Source organism: Mesoplodon mirus (genome assembly GCF_964341445.2).
Source record: "Mesoplodon mirus genome assembly, chromosome: 11".
Taxonomy (NCBI): Eukaryota; Metazoa; Chordata; class Mammalia; order Artiodactyla; family Ziphiidae; genus Mesoplodon; species Mesoplodon mirus.
Genome location: NC_138987.1, coordinates 85,513,686 through 85,530,768, shown reverse-complemented (window position 1 = coordinate 85,530,768; position 17,083 = coordinate 85,513,686). Strand labels below are relative to the sequence as shown.

General features: G+C 35.7%; 1 protein-coding gene across 2 annotated transcripts; it reads left to right on the top strand.

The window, feature by feature from the left end:
* Window positions 1–676: 676 nt before the first annotated feature.
* Window positions 677–16,713, top strand: CMAS (cytidine monophosphate N-acetylneuraminic acid synthetase). 2 transcript variants are annotated; one of them, XM_082636929.1, is made up of 8 exons: window positions 677–1,025; window positions 7,371–7,513; window positions 7,673–7,828; window positions 9,803–9,936; window positions 11,675–11,769; window positions 12,151–12,322; window positions 13,093–13,246; window positions 16,113–16,713. In XM_082636929.1, exons 1-8 carry the CDS (start codon window positions 766–768, stop codon window positions 16,301–16,303), a joined length of 1,305 nt encoding a protein of 434 aa, XP_082493055.1. In that variant the 5' UTR covers window positions 677–765; the 3' UTR covers window positions 16,304–16,713. The 2 variants fall into 2 exon arrangements, with proteins under 2 accessions (XP_082493055.1, XP_082493056.1); XM_082636930.1 differs by lacking the exon at window positions 7,371–7,513 and having other exon boundaries at window positions 913–1,025.
* Window positions 16,714–17,083: the final 370 nt, after the last annotated feature.

Here is a 17,083-nt window from a genome sequence, read left to right as displayed (position 1 = left end):
GAAAATGCAGACAGATATGTTGAAAGGTTAACTAAACCTATTGTGGTGATCATTTCCCAATACATACAAATATTGAATCATTACATTGTACACCTGAAACTAACATGTTATATGTCAGCTACACCTCAATTTTAAAAAAAGAAAGAAAAAGAAAATGCAGAGGTAGAAGCAGTTTGAGCTTCTCCTCACATGGTTACCAAAAATACAGGGTTGCTCTGGGAGAATTGTTTTTAAAATGTTGAACTTAAGGTGCTTGGAGGACATTCGAACGAGGTCATCTCTTGGAAACAATGAGTCAGAAGCATAGCAGAAAGACGGACGTTTAAAATATAAATTCTAAAATATAAAATTGATTAGTGTTCGGGTGCACCAGGGTGTGCCGTGGAAAACCCACCACAATTCCTAAATGGGGAAGTTCTTCAGCAAAAGATCGGTAACCTGTGTTGCCTATTTTATTAATCTCCATACAATATCAAGCCCCCCCAGAAGCTACACTTCCTTCCAGGCATTTCTGGCCTTTCCGTGCCGGGCTTGGACTTGGGGGTCGCCCGGGCAGAGCCTACTGGGCCTCCGGGACCCTGCGAGCGACCCGCGGACTACAATTCCCGGCGTGCCCCGCGAGGGCGCGGGGACGTGGCGGTGGGCGGGGCCGGGAACAGCCACCCCCGCGAGCGGTCGGGCGGGGAGGTCGGGCGGCGCCGAGCTGAGGTGGCGAGACAAGAGCTCCCGGATGTGGAGAAGCTGGGGAGAAGGCGTGGGAGGAAGATGGACTCGGTGGAGAAGGGGGCCGCCACCTCCGTCTCCAACCCGCGGGGGCGGCCCTCCCGGGGTCGGCCGCCAAAGCTGCAGCGCAACTCCCGCGGCGGCCAGGGCCGAGGTGTGGAGAAGCCCCCGCACCTGGCGGCCCTAATCCTGGCCCGCGGCGGCAGCAAGGGCATCCCCCTGAAGAACATTAAGCACCTGGCGGGGGTCCCGCTCATTGGCTGGGTCCTGCGTGCGGCCCTGGACTCGGGGGTCTTCCAGAGGTGCGCATGTGCGAGAGTGGGCGGTGCGGCCTGGGCGGGGGTCGTGATGGGGAGCCGGGCCGCCGGAGGGGCAGGGGCTCCGGGGGGCAATCGCCCCCGGAAGGGGTGCGCAAGATCCGGGGTGTCTGGGCCCTGGCTGGCAGCCGGGGGAGGAGGGGCTCTAGCTTCTTCCTTGTCCGTAGCTGCTAATAGCCGTGAACTTGGGACCGTTCCTGTCTCCGCCCTTGAGAATAACATCCGTAAAGGGGGAGATTTCCTCTTGTCTACCGTCTGCGCTGCCCGGGTTGACCTCGCAGGGTAAAAGGAAAGGAGTCCACCCTTGTGAAACGTCTGCGATAATCTGTGAACTCCTTTAGGCAGTGGCCGTTGGCTTTCCCCTGTTGCCCGGCGTCTGATACCCACCTGGTGCTGATCGATTAAGGAGGCATCGGGTTCATGAATGGAATGGGCTGTCAAGGCTTTTCTCATTTCAAGCTCAGCTTGGAGATCCTTTTCTGACCTTTGGAAAATACTCTAAGCTATCTGCCTGTGAGTCAGCACAATCTAGACAGCTCCCCACATTTGTATGTAGGTGCGAGAGAGTGGAAAACCGCACCGCTGGACTGTTTGATGAAATGCTTATAAATGGTTTGATCATACCTTTGGAACCTCGTTTGTCCTAAGGACAGTTTTGATTGTGCATCATTTAGAGACATGGCCATATGCCGTACTGGTCAGGAGTTACAAGCTTATGTCATTCATAAAAGAAGGGAGATAGAATTCTGTGCCAAGAATGAATTTACACATGGTAATTTCAACCTAATTATGCTTGAATTTGTTACCGTGGAAAGTAAATTATTTTCACCTTTTGATGTTTGGGTTTTGGTTTTTAAAGAGATGGCTGTTTTTGGAGCATATTAATTACCTACGTTAATATATGGATAAATGATTTTCATCTAACTGTTCTTGTTTACAAAGGAGGTACCAAAAAAGTATAAATTTACTAATTTTCTTAATGTTTTTATCCAAAGGAAGTCCTGGGTGGTGCAAGGTAAATAAGAGCTGGCACACAGGATATAACAGTAATGTAACAGGAAGTGTGCAAAGGAGTGATAAAGAAAGACTGGGGGATTTGGTTCAGTGCAGTAAACACTGAACCCTAATTTCTGCCATACACATCCAAGGGAACAGCAAGATGTGTGTGACATGGTTCTTCCCGTGTTAAGTTCACAGACTTTTGGACATTTCTACCTCGTTACAAAGGGTACACACTGGGAAAAAAAAAGGACCTAGAGAAGGTGCATCCAGTTAGTGGTGATGTAGTAAAATCCTATTTTTGTGACAAACTAGAGAGGAAAATCACATTCATAATAGATGGAGAACAGAACACATTTACAACTCCAGTTGCAAATGTCAAGAAACCCCTTTCAAACTGGCTAAACAAGAAAAGGTAGGGCTTGAGATACAGATTCAAGGACAAAAATGATTCATTCATTCAGCAAACATTTATTGACTACCTACTATGTGACAGGCATTGTTATGTGTCCTTAACCAAGGGTTATAGCGGTAGGGTCCATCCCTAGGCTGGTGGAGCTTGCATTATAATAGGGAGAAGACAGTTAATATATAAACAGTGTATACTGTATCAGGTGATAATACATAGTTTTAAGAAAAAGAAAGTAAGGGGATAGTGCACTTGGTCACCATAATCCTCTATTTCTTGATTCCTCTAGATAGTCTCTCCCCTTATGGTATGGGGGTAGTTTTGCTGAGAACTGCAAAACTTTCCATACATAACAAACAACTCCATCCAAACTTCTGTGTTCAACCAAACTCTGTCATGGTTTCTAGCAGCTTAAGGCCTTGTTCTTAGGATGATCCCAGCCCCCGAAAATGCGTGCTCAGTGCTGCCGGGAGAATTTACCTATGTTCTGGCAGATAGCCCCTGGATGCCCTCTTAAAACAGTTAATTGAGAAAGCTTGCAATTATACATGCCTCTCTGCCCTTTGAGTTCTAATCTACCACCCAGAAGGGCTAGATTTGAATTTAATTGACTTATTCTGAAGCTGTCAGTTTGGAGCAGTCTTCCTGCTTCTCCCCTTCTGCCTCCTTCAACAAATATGTACCCTATGAAGGAATTGGGGAAAACTGTAGCTTGCCTGATTTGCGTTTTTCAGGCCTGGAGATTATTTTGTTCAAAATCATTTTGACTTAATTGAGTTTCTGGCCTGCTTAGAATCAAAGCTAACGATACTTTCAAGGTTGCTAACTTTGCACACTAACTTGGAGAGTTAACAGTCAAGAAAAATGCTGAGATAATATTTTCATTTAGTGAAAAGCTATTGTTTGAGCTGAGTTTTTAAGAGTTTGGTTTCAACAGTGGTTGAGTGCTGTGTAAGTGAATCTCAGAGTTAATTGATTTTTTAAAATGTTGCCTAACGTGAAAAATAAACATAAGTTTTGGTTTCATTTCTAGGGTGTGGATTTATGATTAATGAAAGGCCATGCTCTGTTGTCCTTGAAATGGCAGTTTATGATTTGAAGTCGTAGGGATCATGGTTGATACTCCTGTTCATCCTGTTAGATGTAGTATGACTTCATCTGAGGCTAAAGCCATTGGCGTTGAACTTTGACATTTACTTTATACTTGATTTTAAATTTTATTAGCCCTGTTTGTTCGTTTGCTCATTCTTTCTCTTTTGCCCTCCCTCATCTGATGCCCCTAAACCAAGGGAGAATGATTGACTGACTTAGTCCTTCTAATAAATGATGATCATTGTATTTTAAGTGTACCTATAAGATGCTGTTTTCACATTCATAATGCCATTGCCTTACATAATACATACAAATTAGACATTTGGACCTTTGAAGGTCTGAAAGCAAAACTTCAGTTTTCCTTCCAACAGAGTCAGTGTGAGGATTAAGTGAGACTGTGTAGCTGTTCCTTTATTACCATTCCTATTTTATTATTTTCAATAGCTAACACTTATTAAATGTTTGTTCTGTATTGTGATTTATGTTGAATTCTCATAACAATCATATTAGGTAATTACTACTGTTATTACCTCCGTTTTACTGAAAATTGAGGCTTAGGGAGATTTGACCTAGAGTCATATAGCTAGCTTGTGGTAGAGCCGGGATTTGAAGCCCTTTCTTCAGAGTCCATGCTCTTAACCATCTACTGTTTCATTCATTCAACAAATTGAGCACCTGTTATGTAGCAGGCACTATAAAAATACCTTGTAAAAAGTAAAGCATTGTGGAAAGGTTAGTTATTACTTCCTGACCTCTCGCTGTCTCTACCAATCCGCTGAGAGTTTCTCAAGAAAATGGATTATATATCCCGGTGTCCAGAGTAGGGCCTGAAACAGAATAGGCAGTCAGGAATCATTTCATGAATGAAGGAATGAATGAATAATAAAAGGGAGGAAAGAAGAAACACAGGCAAACCTCTTCCCAACCTCTGTTATTTCATATTTACTGATTAGCATTTCCAAAAGATCACTGAATCCTGAGGTGTTGAATGTTTATTACAGTAAAGATCAGGATAATAAAGTAAATGGCTTCAGTAATTTATTTCACTTAGTGATGGAAACCAGATGTCAAAAGACTCATCTCTTTCTTTTACTGTTCACTTTTTTACTCTGTTACCCTCACCACCCTCCTTTTATCCTCTCTTTAAAAAATTCACTACATTTTTGTTGGTACTTCACTTTGTTATATAACTTTGTGACACTTTCCAGTGAAAAACTTATCCCAAAATTATTTCAGATTTTGAGATGGAGGAAAATGAGGGCTCCTATGTTCTGCCTTGCACAGAATGACATGAGTAGATATGACACACTTGACTCCTAGCCAATGGCTCATCTTGTTTACTAGGTTTCCTCTGAAAAAAAAATTGGGGGCACTGTGGGGGTTTATTGACTTTATCTCTAAATTAAATCATCTGCCAATAGTAAAGGCAATAAAGGAAAGCCAGAGATGTTAGAAATTTTTCTTTAGTTTTTTTTCACTCTTGACAGTTGACCATAGACGTCTGAAACATGCAGGTTCTCATTCGTTCAGTAGATACTGAATGAAAGGGGTAAAAGAAATAGAGTTGACCCTTGAACAATGTGGGGTCAGGGGTGTCGACTCCCCTCCCCACCCCGGGCAGTCAAAAATCCCAGATTAGCTTTTGATCCACCAAAACTTAACTACTAATAGCCTACTGTTCACTAAAGCCTTACCAGTAACATAAACACATTATGTTTTTTAAAATTTAATTGATTTTTTTTAATTGAAGGAAAGATTCTTTAAATTCTGTAGTGCTTTACAATTTTCAAAAGTTTCACACATGATTTTATGTAATCCCATAATAACCCTTTTTTTCCCCCTACCCCTATATTGGCCATCCCCCTTTCCCTCTCCCCACGGGTAACCATGAGTTTTCTAGATCTGAAACACATTACGTTTTATTTAGTTTTATGTTTTATTTTGTTTATGTTTTATTTATTTTTTATTATTGATTAACACATTTTATAATATATGTATTGTATAGTATATTACAATAAAGTAAGTTAGAGAAAAGAAAATCATAAGGAAGACAAAATACATTTACATTACTGCACTGTATCAATATCATAAGTTTACTTTGTTTACAAGAGGAATCACCTATCAGTATCAATATTGTCATATGTTACAAAACACTGTATATATTACACATATTACTAACACTGAACATCAAAAATGAAAAGATAATGTGAAAAAGAAATTCATATTTATTTACAGGTATAATGATTCGGGCATTGATAACAAAGAAGCAACAGTATGATTGCTTTATGGTAGCCTATTGTAATCAGTATGATTGCTTCATGGTAGCCTAGCCTATACACTAATGAATGAATCATTATAAAATTTTTATGGCATACAGTATTATAGTCATATTCATAATACAGTGTCAGAAACATTTCCATTTTTTAAAAAAAACACCTGTGATGATGGGCAGAGTTAAAAAACAGAAAAGTAAAACATTATTAACTTTATATTAAATATCACTCATGTCTATGTAAGGATAGACTATTATCTACATATGTTTTATGCGTTCATGGCATACCTTTTTTTTTTGCGTTTTTGTGGTATTATACTTAGTCATCTTGGCTGGTTTAATCACATCGTTGTTGTTTATTTTTTGGCCATGCCTTGCAGCATGTGCGATCTTAGTTCCCCAACCAGGGATCGAACCCACACCCCCTGCATTGGAAGCACGGAGTCATAACCCCTGGACTGCCAGGGAAGTCCCACCTAACTTTTTCTTATTTTTTCCAATATTACTAGGCTACACAGTTTGCAGTTTTTTTTCAAATTGTAGCAGACCTTCTAAAATTTTTCCAGTACATTTATTGTAAAACATTCACACAGTTCAAACCAGTGCTGTTCACGGGTCAACTGTGTATGCATATACCAAAGAAGTCATTCAGATTTCTTTGTGTAATGTCACTATAAAAACTAGAGTAATACTCACATCTTCTGTTTCTAGCAGTGGGGATTTGTAAAGGTCAAGGAAACAATTCAGTACAGACTAGTACACGCCCCCAAAATAATGTTTTATATTTTACTCTTAGTCATCGTCTTATAAAGTCCAAATGGTCAACTCTGTAAGCTGTGGTTAATAGAGCTGTTCAACTAAGCTCTCCTGAGCCAATCAAGTCATGTTCTCCACATCTTTAATTGTTATCGATGGCTTTACCCACTTGATTATATGTTCAGATATTTATGTACCCATTGTTAGTTGGCGAAAAAAAAAAAAGAGTTGGCTTGTCTAATTGTTTTGGGCATTTAGTCTCTACTAAGCTTGAAACTCTTTCAGTGTTGTGGTTTGGCTAAGCCAAATCCATTTTTTTCTTAGCAAGTATATTAAATACACAATATTTTGGATTTTGATGGGGAATGAGAAGCAGTATCTTCTTTATTTTCTTTAGATTTGAACTTCTAGTGTTACTAGTGTCTTTAATATACCAGTAGCTTCAAAAATACCAATTATCATTTTTTTCTAATTTTATAAAACTATATCTAGGACTATGTAAATAATATGTATATAAATAATATGTTATATATAATATAAATATTTATATATGTAAATATAAATATTACATCTAGGACCACATTTTTGATTCAGACATTTTAAAATGTGGTTTACATAGAAAATACTTTATTTTCTTTAAATTTTATATTACTTTCGATCTGTAACATTACTTGCTGGTACAAAAACTATTCTAACATTATGTAAGCTGTATTTTTGGGGTTGCAGAGCTCCTTTTTATCTTTAATGATTTTTTTTTTAGTGATTTGGCTTTTTATTTTTTTATTTTTTAATATCTGTACAGTGTTTGGGTTTCAACAGACCATGATGAAATTGAGAATGTGGCCAAACAATTTGGTGCACAAGTTCATCGAAGAAGTTCTGAAGCTTCAAAAGACAGTTCTACCTCACTAGATGCCATCATAGAATTTCTTAATTATCACAATGGTATGAGTTTGACTAATAGTTTATTCAAAATTTTACATAATTTCCAACTTGCCTATCATTTCACAAGACTTGTTTTAACATTTGAATTTAGATCTTAGTATTACTTGCTTGCAAAGAACTTTATTTTGATGTTCTTTTCATTTGTTTTTTCTTTTTAAGAGGTTGACATTGTAGGAAATATTCAAGCTACTTCTCCGTGTTTACATCCTACTGATCTTCAAAAAGTTGTAGAAATGATTCGAGAAGAAGGATATGATTCTGTTTTCTCTGTTGTGAGACGCCATCAGTTTCGATGGGGTGAAATTCAGAAAGGAGGTAATCTGTTGTATCAATCTTTATTTTAGCTCATTTTATGGAGAATTAATTTTTCATATGTAAATATTCTTTAGGAGTGGGGAGAGTAAAAAGGGAGCAGTAAAATAGAACATGGGATTCTTTTTTTTTTTTTTTTTTTCTTTTTGCGGTATGCGGGCCTCTCACTGTTGTGGCCTCTCCCGTTGCGGAGCACAGGCTCCGGATGCGCAGGCCCAGCGGCCATGGCTCACGGGCCCAGCCGCTCCGCGGCATATGGGATCCTCCCAGACCGGGGCACGAACCCGTATCCCCTGCATCGGCAGGCGGACTCTCAACCACTGCGCCACCAGGGAGGCCCAGAACATGGGATTCTTAACTCTAGTAGGTAATAACATTTATAATGTGTTCTAAATCTTGTGATTATTGAGGCAAAACAATGAGACCAAATTAATTCTCTACCAAATTACTTTTTACAAAGGATTATTTTAACCCTCTATTTGTATTTTGAGGAAGACATGTCATTTTTCTAGAGCAAATACTTTTATGTTGTTCTAGACTTGTTTGATAAACTCCCTATAAATCATAGAATTGTGGGAATAGAAATCTTCCACCAAAAGATTTTGGAGAACCTCAAGAATGAATTTGTGGAATTGCTTCCCAAAATTTGTAACTTCTTGTGCAAAAAGAGTTCCATAACGTTTAACTAGAGCCTGATTTCTAGCCAGATAAAGTAGCAAAATCTGTAATAAAGAATAGAATCACCAACAAATAGGTAAATGTAACATACTTGAAGAAAGGCAGTATGATTACTCTTCAGTGCCCTGACATTTGTTGAATGTAGGAAAGCTGGCCCATTTGTCTGTAAACTATGTTTGACTTAAAGGAGAGGGGAAGATGCAGTGAAAATGGAGAAGGTCCACAAAAGAGCAATTAAGAGAAGAAGATAAAGTTATAGACAGAAAATGATGATTTTTCAGCCTCTAAATATGAATGCTATCAAAATCAATGCAGTATATCAATGACTACATTTATTGATTTCATTCAATAAGCATTTATTGAGTGTCTTCTCTGTAGCAAGTTCTGTGTTAAGTTTTATATATTTTGAATTTATTCACTAAATATCAGAAATAAGATATAGGAAGGATTAAAGCTTGAAAAACACATTTTTGAACAAATCAAGGAAGCCCAGTGTTAAACTGAATATTGAGCTTTATAGGATATATGATTAAAGTTAAAAAAGTTCAGAAAGTATCCATCCACAAACACAAATTTGGCAAAAATTTAGTGGAAAGCCAAGGGAATTCCTATATACCAATACTGAAGGCTTCATTTATTATATCATGTTATAATCATTAATGTTGGTATTGCTCAGCCTTCATTATTACCAACAATAATAATAAGTAAACATAATTTATTGTTATGTATATTTTATATTAGCATTTTTTAAACTACTGGTAAGAATGTATCATACATTATATAAGCAGTTCTATCAATATGAAAGCTTCAGTAATTTAATGGGGAAGTATTCATTTTTCTGTAATAATTCCATGCAAGTAATTTCTCAACCACATTAGATAAATAACACATACATTGTATTTCTGTACAAGCACATAGTGAGCAGTAGATTTAAAGGGCTCAAATATTGAATTATGGGTACTTTATAACAAATTCAGTTCTTTTGAAACTATTTTAAGGTTGCCTTTAAGGTTGTCCTCCCAAAGCATTATATTTGTATAAATAGCTTAAAACTTTAATTACTCAGAATTTCTCTATAAGATACTTTATTTTTCTCTTATTATTGTTATTGGAAAGCAAACATAAATCATCAGAATTATTAGAGGTTTTGTTTCTTTTAAAAATCTTTTAAATTGTTTATTTAGATACAGAAGTATTCTACCTTCTGAGTTCATTTTTATTTGCTTTTTAAAAAAATTACTGAATGAACATTTTCAGTGTTCAAAGCACCTGGGACTTACTGTAGCTTTTTGCTTTTAGTTCGTGAAATGACTGAGCCTCTGAATTTGAATCCAGCTAAACGACCTCGTCGACAAGACTGGGATGGAGAATTATATGAAAATGGCTCGTTTTATTTTGCTAAAAGACATTTGATAGAGATGGGTTACTTACAGGTTTGTGCCCTCATTTTGCAAAAACCTTTCAAACCCTTTTATCTATATACTTTGAGTTCTAAGAAAGAAGTATGACACATAAAGGAAAGTATTAACCCCTAGGGGAAAAGCAATAACTGACAAGATTTATCATCTGAGGCATTTATCCTGCACACTTACCCCAAAATTATCTTTGGGGTTCATTCAGTGAATATGGGAAGGATTCTGCTACAATTGTAACATTAAGATAAGAAATGAAACAAGTATTGAATGTTCTATATGTGTCCTGGTATTCATATTATTTCATTCAAAACTCTGTTTTTAATCCATAGTTGTATTACTGTCAAGTTGTGGTTGTACAGTTGAATAACCTTTATTACTTTGAAAAGAGACAAAAAACACAACAGTATAGTAGAGGTGAAAGAGCACCAACCTGGGCATCAGGAAAACTGGAATATATTGTAGTAAAATCTCTGTAACTATTTAACCTTGAATATATCATTTTATCTGTTCTGAGTCTTAATGCTCTCATTTTACAATAAGGGAGTTGGATGTCTCTCTCATCTTTAGAGCCTGTGTGGTTACATCATATACAATTTGTTCATTTTGGTTATAGCTATTCTTTATTCAGCACTTACTATGGACCCAGGACTATATGAAATACTACATAGGTTATCTTATATAACGGAATAAAATGAATGTTCCTAGTTCTGTTTCAGAGGAGGAAACGGCAGCTCTGAAAAATGAAGCAATTGGCTCAAAGCAAAAACAAGTTGTGAATGACACCGTTAGGATTTGGATTCAGGTTCTTATGTTACTCAAAAAATAGCATTTAAGAACCCCCGAACTCCAGTCTTTATAGTAAAAATTCTAATGTGACTCATTCTCTAAGGGGAAGGAATTTTTCCAATCTTCTGGTCAGTAGGCAAACTGTAGGCTGGCTGTTCAGTTAAGTTTGAGTATTCAGGAAAATTAGATTTGACATCTATAGATACCACCCTCCGTAAGCTCTTTGCTAAGGGGACTGTGATTTGACCCTTTCCTAAAGTGTGGAGAAAAATAGGTTTCTCATTGTAACAAGATTTGTAAAGAGACTGACAATTATGAAAAATTAAAATTTCTAGTGATTGATATTAAGCTTCAAATGATTACAATCAAGAAAGGCCTCACTCCTCTTGCCCCATACCCCAGGATCATGACACTGTTCCTACCTTTGCCCACATGTGACCCAGACAGTTATTGTCCACTCCCATCTGTAGCTCAGGGATCTAAGACAATTCTGTACAGTAGATACTACAGTTCCTTTTCCTCCCCAATCTTACCCCTATTGCAAATAGGAACAGAAGTTCCAAAAACATTTATACTACTGCTTTTGGATGATGATGGGAGAGACTACCAGAACAAAGGGGATACAATTAGGGATTCCCAGAAAATTCCCTGTGGTCAGAATGCTGGAGGATGCATACTATTTCTACTCTGTTTCAATCTTTAAAATCTATTTAAAGAAAAATGGGAATTTGTACTGTGTAAATAGAATTTGAAAAATGTCAAGGTTGTTTGTTTTATGTGGTTTGAATATATGGAAAACAATAAGCTCTCCCCTCCAAAAAAAATTATTTGTTGTATGTCTGGTATTACTGGCTTATTCATTTTTCTTAGTACTGTAGAAGTGGATTCATTGTTCTGTATTGTAATAAACTTTTTGATACGTGTGAATGCATGTTGACAACGGTCCTCGTGGCACCTGTGCTATCTTTAGGGTGGGAAAATGGCATACTACGAGATGCGAGCCGAGCACAGTGTGGACATAGATGTGGACATTGACTGGCCTATTGCAGAACAAAGAGTTTTAAGGTAAAAACAAGATTGTACAGCCTTTGCATTAGACCACAATGAGTGATTTTTAGTAGATACATTTAAATTCACTTGTGGACAACTGATTTTTGATCCTCCAATCTTAGGATCTTTTGTAATTATTTTGCTTATGTGAGGAAGACATATACATAAAATATGCCTATAGATGGCTTATTCAGTAACTTGAGAAGCACATAATCTGGTTAGACCACACTTAAAATCCTTGCACTGTAAGTTGAAGTGTATATGTGAGGTTACTTGGAAAGGTAATGTTTGAGTAATTAAATGGAAATGGGTTATCAAGTTTACTGGTGTTAGCCAGATGAGAGGGAGTGATTAGTATCACACTAAAGTTCAAAAGTCTATTTTGGTTTCTTTCAGATTTGGCTATTTTGGCAAAGAGAAGCTGAAGGAGATAAAACTTTTCGTTTGCAATATTGATGGATGTCTAACCAATGGCCACATTTATGTATCAGGAGATCAAAAAGAAATAATATCTTATGATATAAAAGATGCTATTGGGATAAGTTTATTAAAGAAAAGTGGTATTGAGGTATGTGCCCCCTGAACATAGCAGTGCTTTTTAAGATTGTGATTTAAGGTCAAGGAACATGTGAGGGAAATAAGAGATTTACGTTTTTAGTATTATCAATTAAAATATCTGAAATTTAGCTTTCACATGCCTAGAAAATTGTGCTGTTTACTTTTAGATGAGTAGAATTAGTAATTTGTCTATCAAATAATTTTCTTATTTATTTAATGAGTATGATAGTAGGTGCTATCTAGTATTTCCGATAGGATCTTGCAACCAGAAAGATTTCACAGAAAATAGGTGTCAGCATTTGGAAAAGAGCAAATCTCAGGTGGATTTTTTAAATGTCGCTTATTCTTATGATTGAAAATTTTAATTCAAAATAACAATACTTATGTGTATTTTCAAAAATGAAGTTTAAGATGATTTCTTAAAATTCACTAGAAATCTTAAATACATGTTTTTGAGCAGCATGAGAGACAAGTTAGACTTTCCTCTGAATAAATTGAATTATTGGAGAATCTTAGATTGTTATCAGACAATGTATATTTTATTTTTTACCTGTAAATAGAATCCTTCCCACTGTAGAAAACAGTCTTTCGCCTTTATTGGACTACTAGCAATCAAATGTGTTAAAGCTTCATCATTTTAAAATAAATTAGTTGATTTTACTTAATTATCCTTCAGACTACTCACTTGTGACTTGTATTATTTAAAAGGTGTTATTTTATTATGAGAGATTTCTGTTTTCTCATTTTGCCCTTTGTTTTTTGTTTTTGTTTTTTCTTAAGGTGAGGTTAATCTCAGAAAGGGCCTGTTCAAAGCAGACTCTCTCTTCCTTAAAACTGGATTGCAAAATGGAAGTCAGTGTACCAGACAAGCTTGCAGTTGTAGATGAATGGAGAAAAGAAATGGGCCTGTGCTGGAAAGAAGTGGCATATCTTGGTTGGTATCTTTCTATTCAGCCATAATAATGGATTGAAGATTTCTGATATATAGGAAGTACATTCTGAATATTTTTTGCTATTATTAAAATGTACATAGATTTGACTCCCCAGATTCCATTTCCAGGAAAGAAATTGAACAAATATGCCAATAATGGAGGGAAAAAAAGAACCCACCTAAATTATCCTGCAAAAATAGATTTATGCAACCATTAAAAACAATGCTGTAATATGTATTCCTTGACATGGTCACATGTCACAAGTTTTTCACTTTAGCATTAAGCAAGTATATTTATCAGGTGTCTCCTCTATGCATACTTGGAACTGCTTGCTGGGACTTATTGCTTACAGGGTTTACAGTCTAATGATGTCAACATTTTTGAATATCAGTAATGAAAAGTTATTAAAATACATAATAACTATAAACCATGTATGAGGTAAATATTTACAAGGACAATATGGGCCTCAGAAGAAGCACAAGGATGCTTTGGGAGCACGTGATCTGGGGACTTCAGGAATAGCCTTTGAATCACGTGTGAAGATTCAGTGGAGAAAAATACTGTAGAACCTTTGATAGAAAATGATCCAATTTTTATAAGAAGAAAACAATTTTAATGGAACATATAACAAATCCCAGCTGTACTTATTATTACCTGTGCAACCTTAAGCAGCTTCTCTAAGCCTTAGTTTTCCTATTTATAGTATAAACACAAATCAAACTTCATAAGGCTATTGGGAAAGAAATTGAAGATAATATAAAATCCTTAAAATAGTGTATGCATTTAGTAATAAGTGTATATCATTTACATAAGTAAAACTAATATATGCCAAAGTGTAGTGATTATCCGTAAATAATAATAATTAGCCTAATTTTGATTTTTTTTGCCTTTGTTTATTTTTTTAAAAAGTTTCTACCAAGAATATGCATTACTTATATCACATAAGGAAAAAACTATAAAAAGTAGAGGTTAGAAAATCAAGAAAATAGAGAATAAACTCCAAATTTTTATTTTAAAAATCAGAGCAGTGTTTTGTGTCAGCCACATAAATGTATAAAAGTGTATTCCTTTAAAATGTGGACACTTTTTTTTCTTCCAATTTTATTGAGATATAACTGACATACAGCACTGTATAAGTTTAAGGTCTACAGCACAGTGATTTAACTTACATATGTCATGCAGTGATTATCACAGTAAATTTAGTGAATATCCATCATCTCATATAGATACATATGAGATAATAAAAATGTTTTCCCTGCGATGAGGACTCTTAGGATTAATCTCTTAACATACTGCTTTAATGAGTATAGCTTTTGAAAACAGGGGAACATGATTCCTTCAGCTCTGTTCTTCTTTCTCAAGATTGTTTTGGCTATTTGGGGTCTTTTGTTTCCGTACAAATTTTAGTTTTATTCTAGTTCTGCAAAAAATGCCTTTGGTATTTTGATAGAGGGATTGCATTGAATCTGTAGATTGCCTTTGGTGTAGTTATGATCATTTTAACAACATTAATTCTCCTAGTCCATGAGCACAGTATATCTTTCCATCTGTTTGTGTCATCTTCAGTTTGTTTTGTCAGTGTCTTAAAGAGTTTTCTGAGTGCAGGTCTTTTACCTCCTTAGATTTATTCCTCGGTATTTTATTCTTTTTGATGAAATACTAAATGGGATTGTTTTCTTAATTTCTCATTCTGAGAGTTCATTATTAGTATATATAGAAATGCAATAGACTTCTATGTATTAATTTTGTATCCTGCAACTTTACTGAATTCATTTATTAGTTCTAATAAACACTTTTATAAATAAAATTTAATAAAGTTTAGTTTCAGGGGTGGGTTATGCAAAGAAATACTTTAATTTTTATCATCTTTCATTGAAAACAATTCAAATTTCAATACATTTAATAATACAAGAAAAAATTTCAGTAGATAAATGTAGAACAGATTTAAAACAAATGCTCTTAACCAACATTTATTAGTAGTATTTGGTCTATATTATAGTAATAGTTACATGCAGAATGGTGAATGTTAGATCCTGGGAGCTTCTGAAATTCATCCTACCAAAAAAATAAAATAAGAGGGGGAGGTGGAGAAACTAATAAGCAAGGCAGGAAGAGAAAGGATGTAGTTATGTCAACGTGATGGTAATTTTTCAACAAGCAGCATACAAATCAGAGAGAACTGTTAGAGACTTAAGATGTATAGCAACAAAATGCAGTATGTGGACCTTTTTTGGTTTCTGATTCAAATAAATCAACTATAAAAAGACAATTTTGAGACAGCTGAGGATATTTGAGCATGTAATAGGTTATTAGATGATATTAAGGAATTAGTGTTGATTTTGTTGGTTGGGTGATATTGTGTCAGTTTCTTAAAAATGTATGTATTATAGATAGATGGCAAAGAGTTTATGGGTAAAGTATGTTGTCTGGGAATTCCTTCTTCTCCCTTTCCTCCAAAAAACTTGGGGGGCAGGGAATGGACAAAAATATTGATAACTAATGCAAAATAATAATTACTCTACATAAATTTGGGATTCTTGCATGTTTGAAATTTTCCTTAATAAAAAGTTTAAATAATTATAGTTTATATTAGATTTCTAGTAATTGTAATATGCATGGCAAGCAGAAAGTATACTCCATTTTCCTCTAATTGATAAGCATTTATTATGAATTACTTAGGAAAAACCCTAGACCTTAAGTATTTATTATACTTGGAAATGCTTTTATTTTTGTTCCATCTAATCCGTAGTATTCTAATATACAGTGTCTGAAGTTGCCAGAATTACTTACTGATTGCTGTTTGCATTATTTAGGAAGAAAATTTCTTCTCTCTTTAAATATTCAACCAGTGTTTCTTTAACTTGATAGGAAATGAAGTGTCTGATGAGGAGTGCTTGAAGAAAGTGGGCCTCAGTGGCGTTCCTGCTGATGCCTGTGCCGCTGCCCAGAAGGCTGTTGGATATATTTGCAAAAGCAGTGGTGGCCGTGGTGCCCTCCGAGAGTTTGCAGAGCACGTTTTCCTACTAATGGAAAAGGTTATTAATTCATGCCAAAAATAGAAGTTAGTGTTATGTTGGAAAAGAAAGTATACAGCCTTCTTCAGCCACTTTTCTTTTATTTTTGATTAAGTACAATTCCATGCTGTAATGTTAACAGAGAGTGTGATTTGATTTGTGATATATCTTAATATCTTTTAAAGCAGAGTCTTCTCAAACTGTTACTCCAAAACCTATGAAATAACTGTGCTGTACTTTTCTCTGTATGCAGGATCATTATTAAGAGATTGATTACAGTCTCTCTCAGATTTTTAGTAAATCAAGTAAGAACATCATCAAAATTGATTTTGTATTGTATCCTGTAAAATTGTGTGTTTGTGTGCTTTTAATAATGCTGAAACTTTATTTATTTTGGGACAGTTTGTCTGGTAAGACATGCCCTTCTATTAATTAATAAAATTACATTTCACAAACTTGATGAAAACTGTCTTGTTGCTATAGAAGAGATTTACCAAACATTGCCTTATTTCCTTTAAACACTGACCATGCAGTCAGCGTGAGAAACAAGCCACTAAATACCACCTGTAGAGCATCTGATTGTACTTCATATATGGATACATACAGCACATAAATACAAATACAGATGTCTGAAGAAATTCATGTATTGTGAAGGTTGTATATTGGTTTGTAGTAAATCGTTTGCAGTTACCTTGGAGATCGTGGTCATTTTGTGTACCAAATTTGGCTATTATCACAATTTTACAGCCAGCACAAATCTCTCTCCTACCTGGTTAGATTCCAAGAATGGGACATTAGCTCATAAATGTGGATGCTTACCTAATA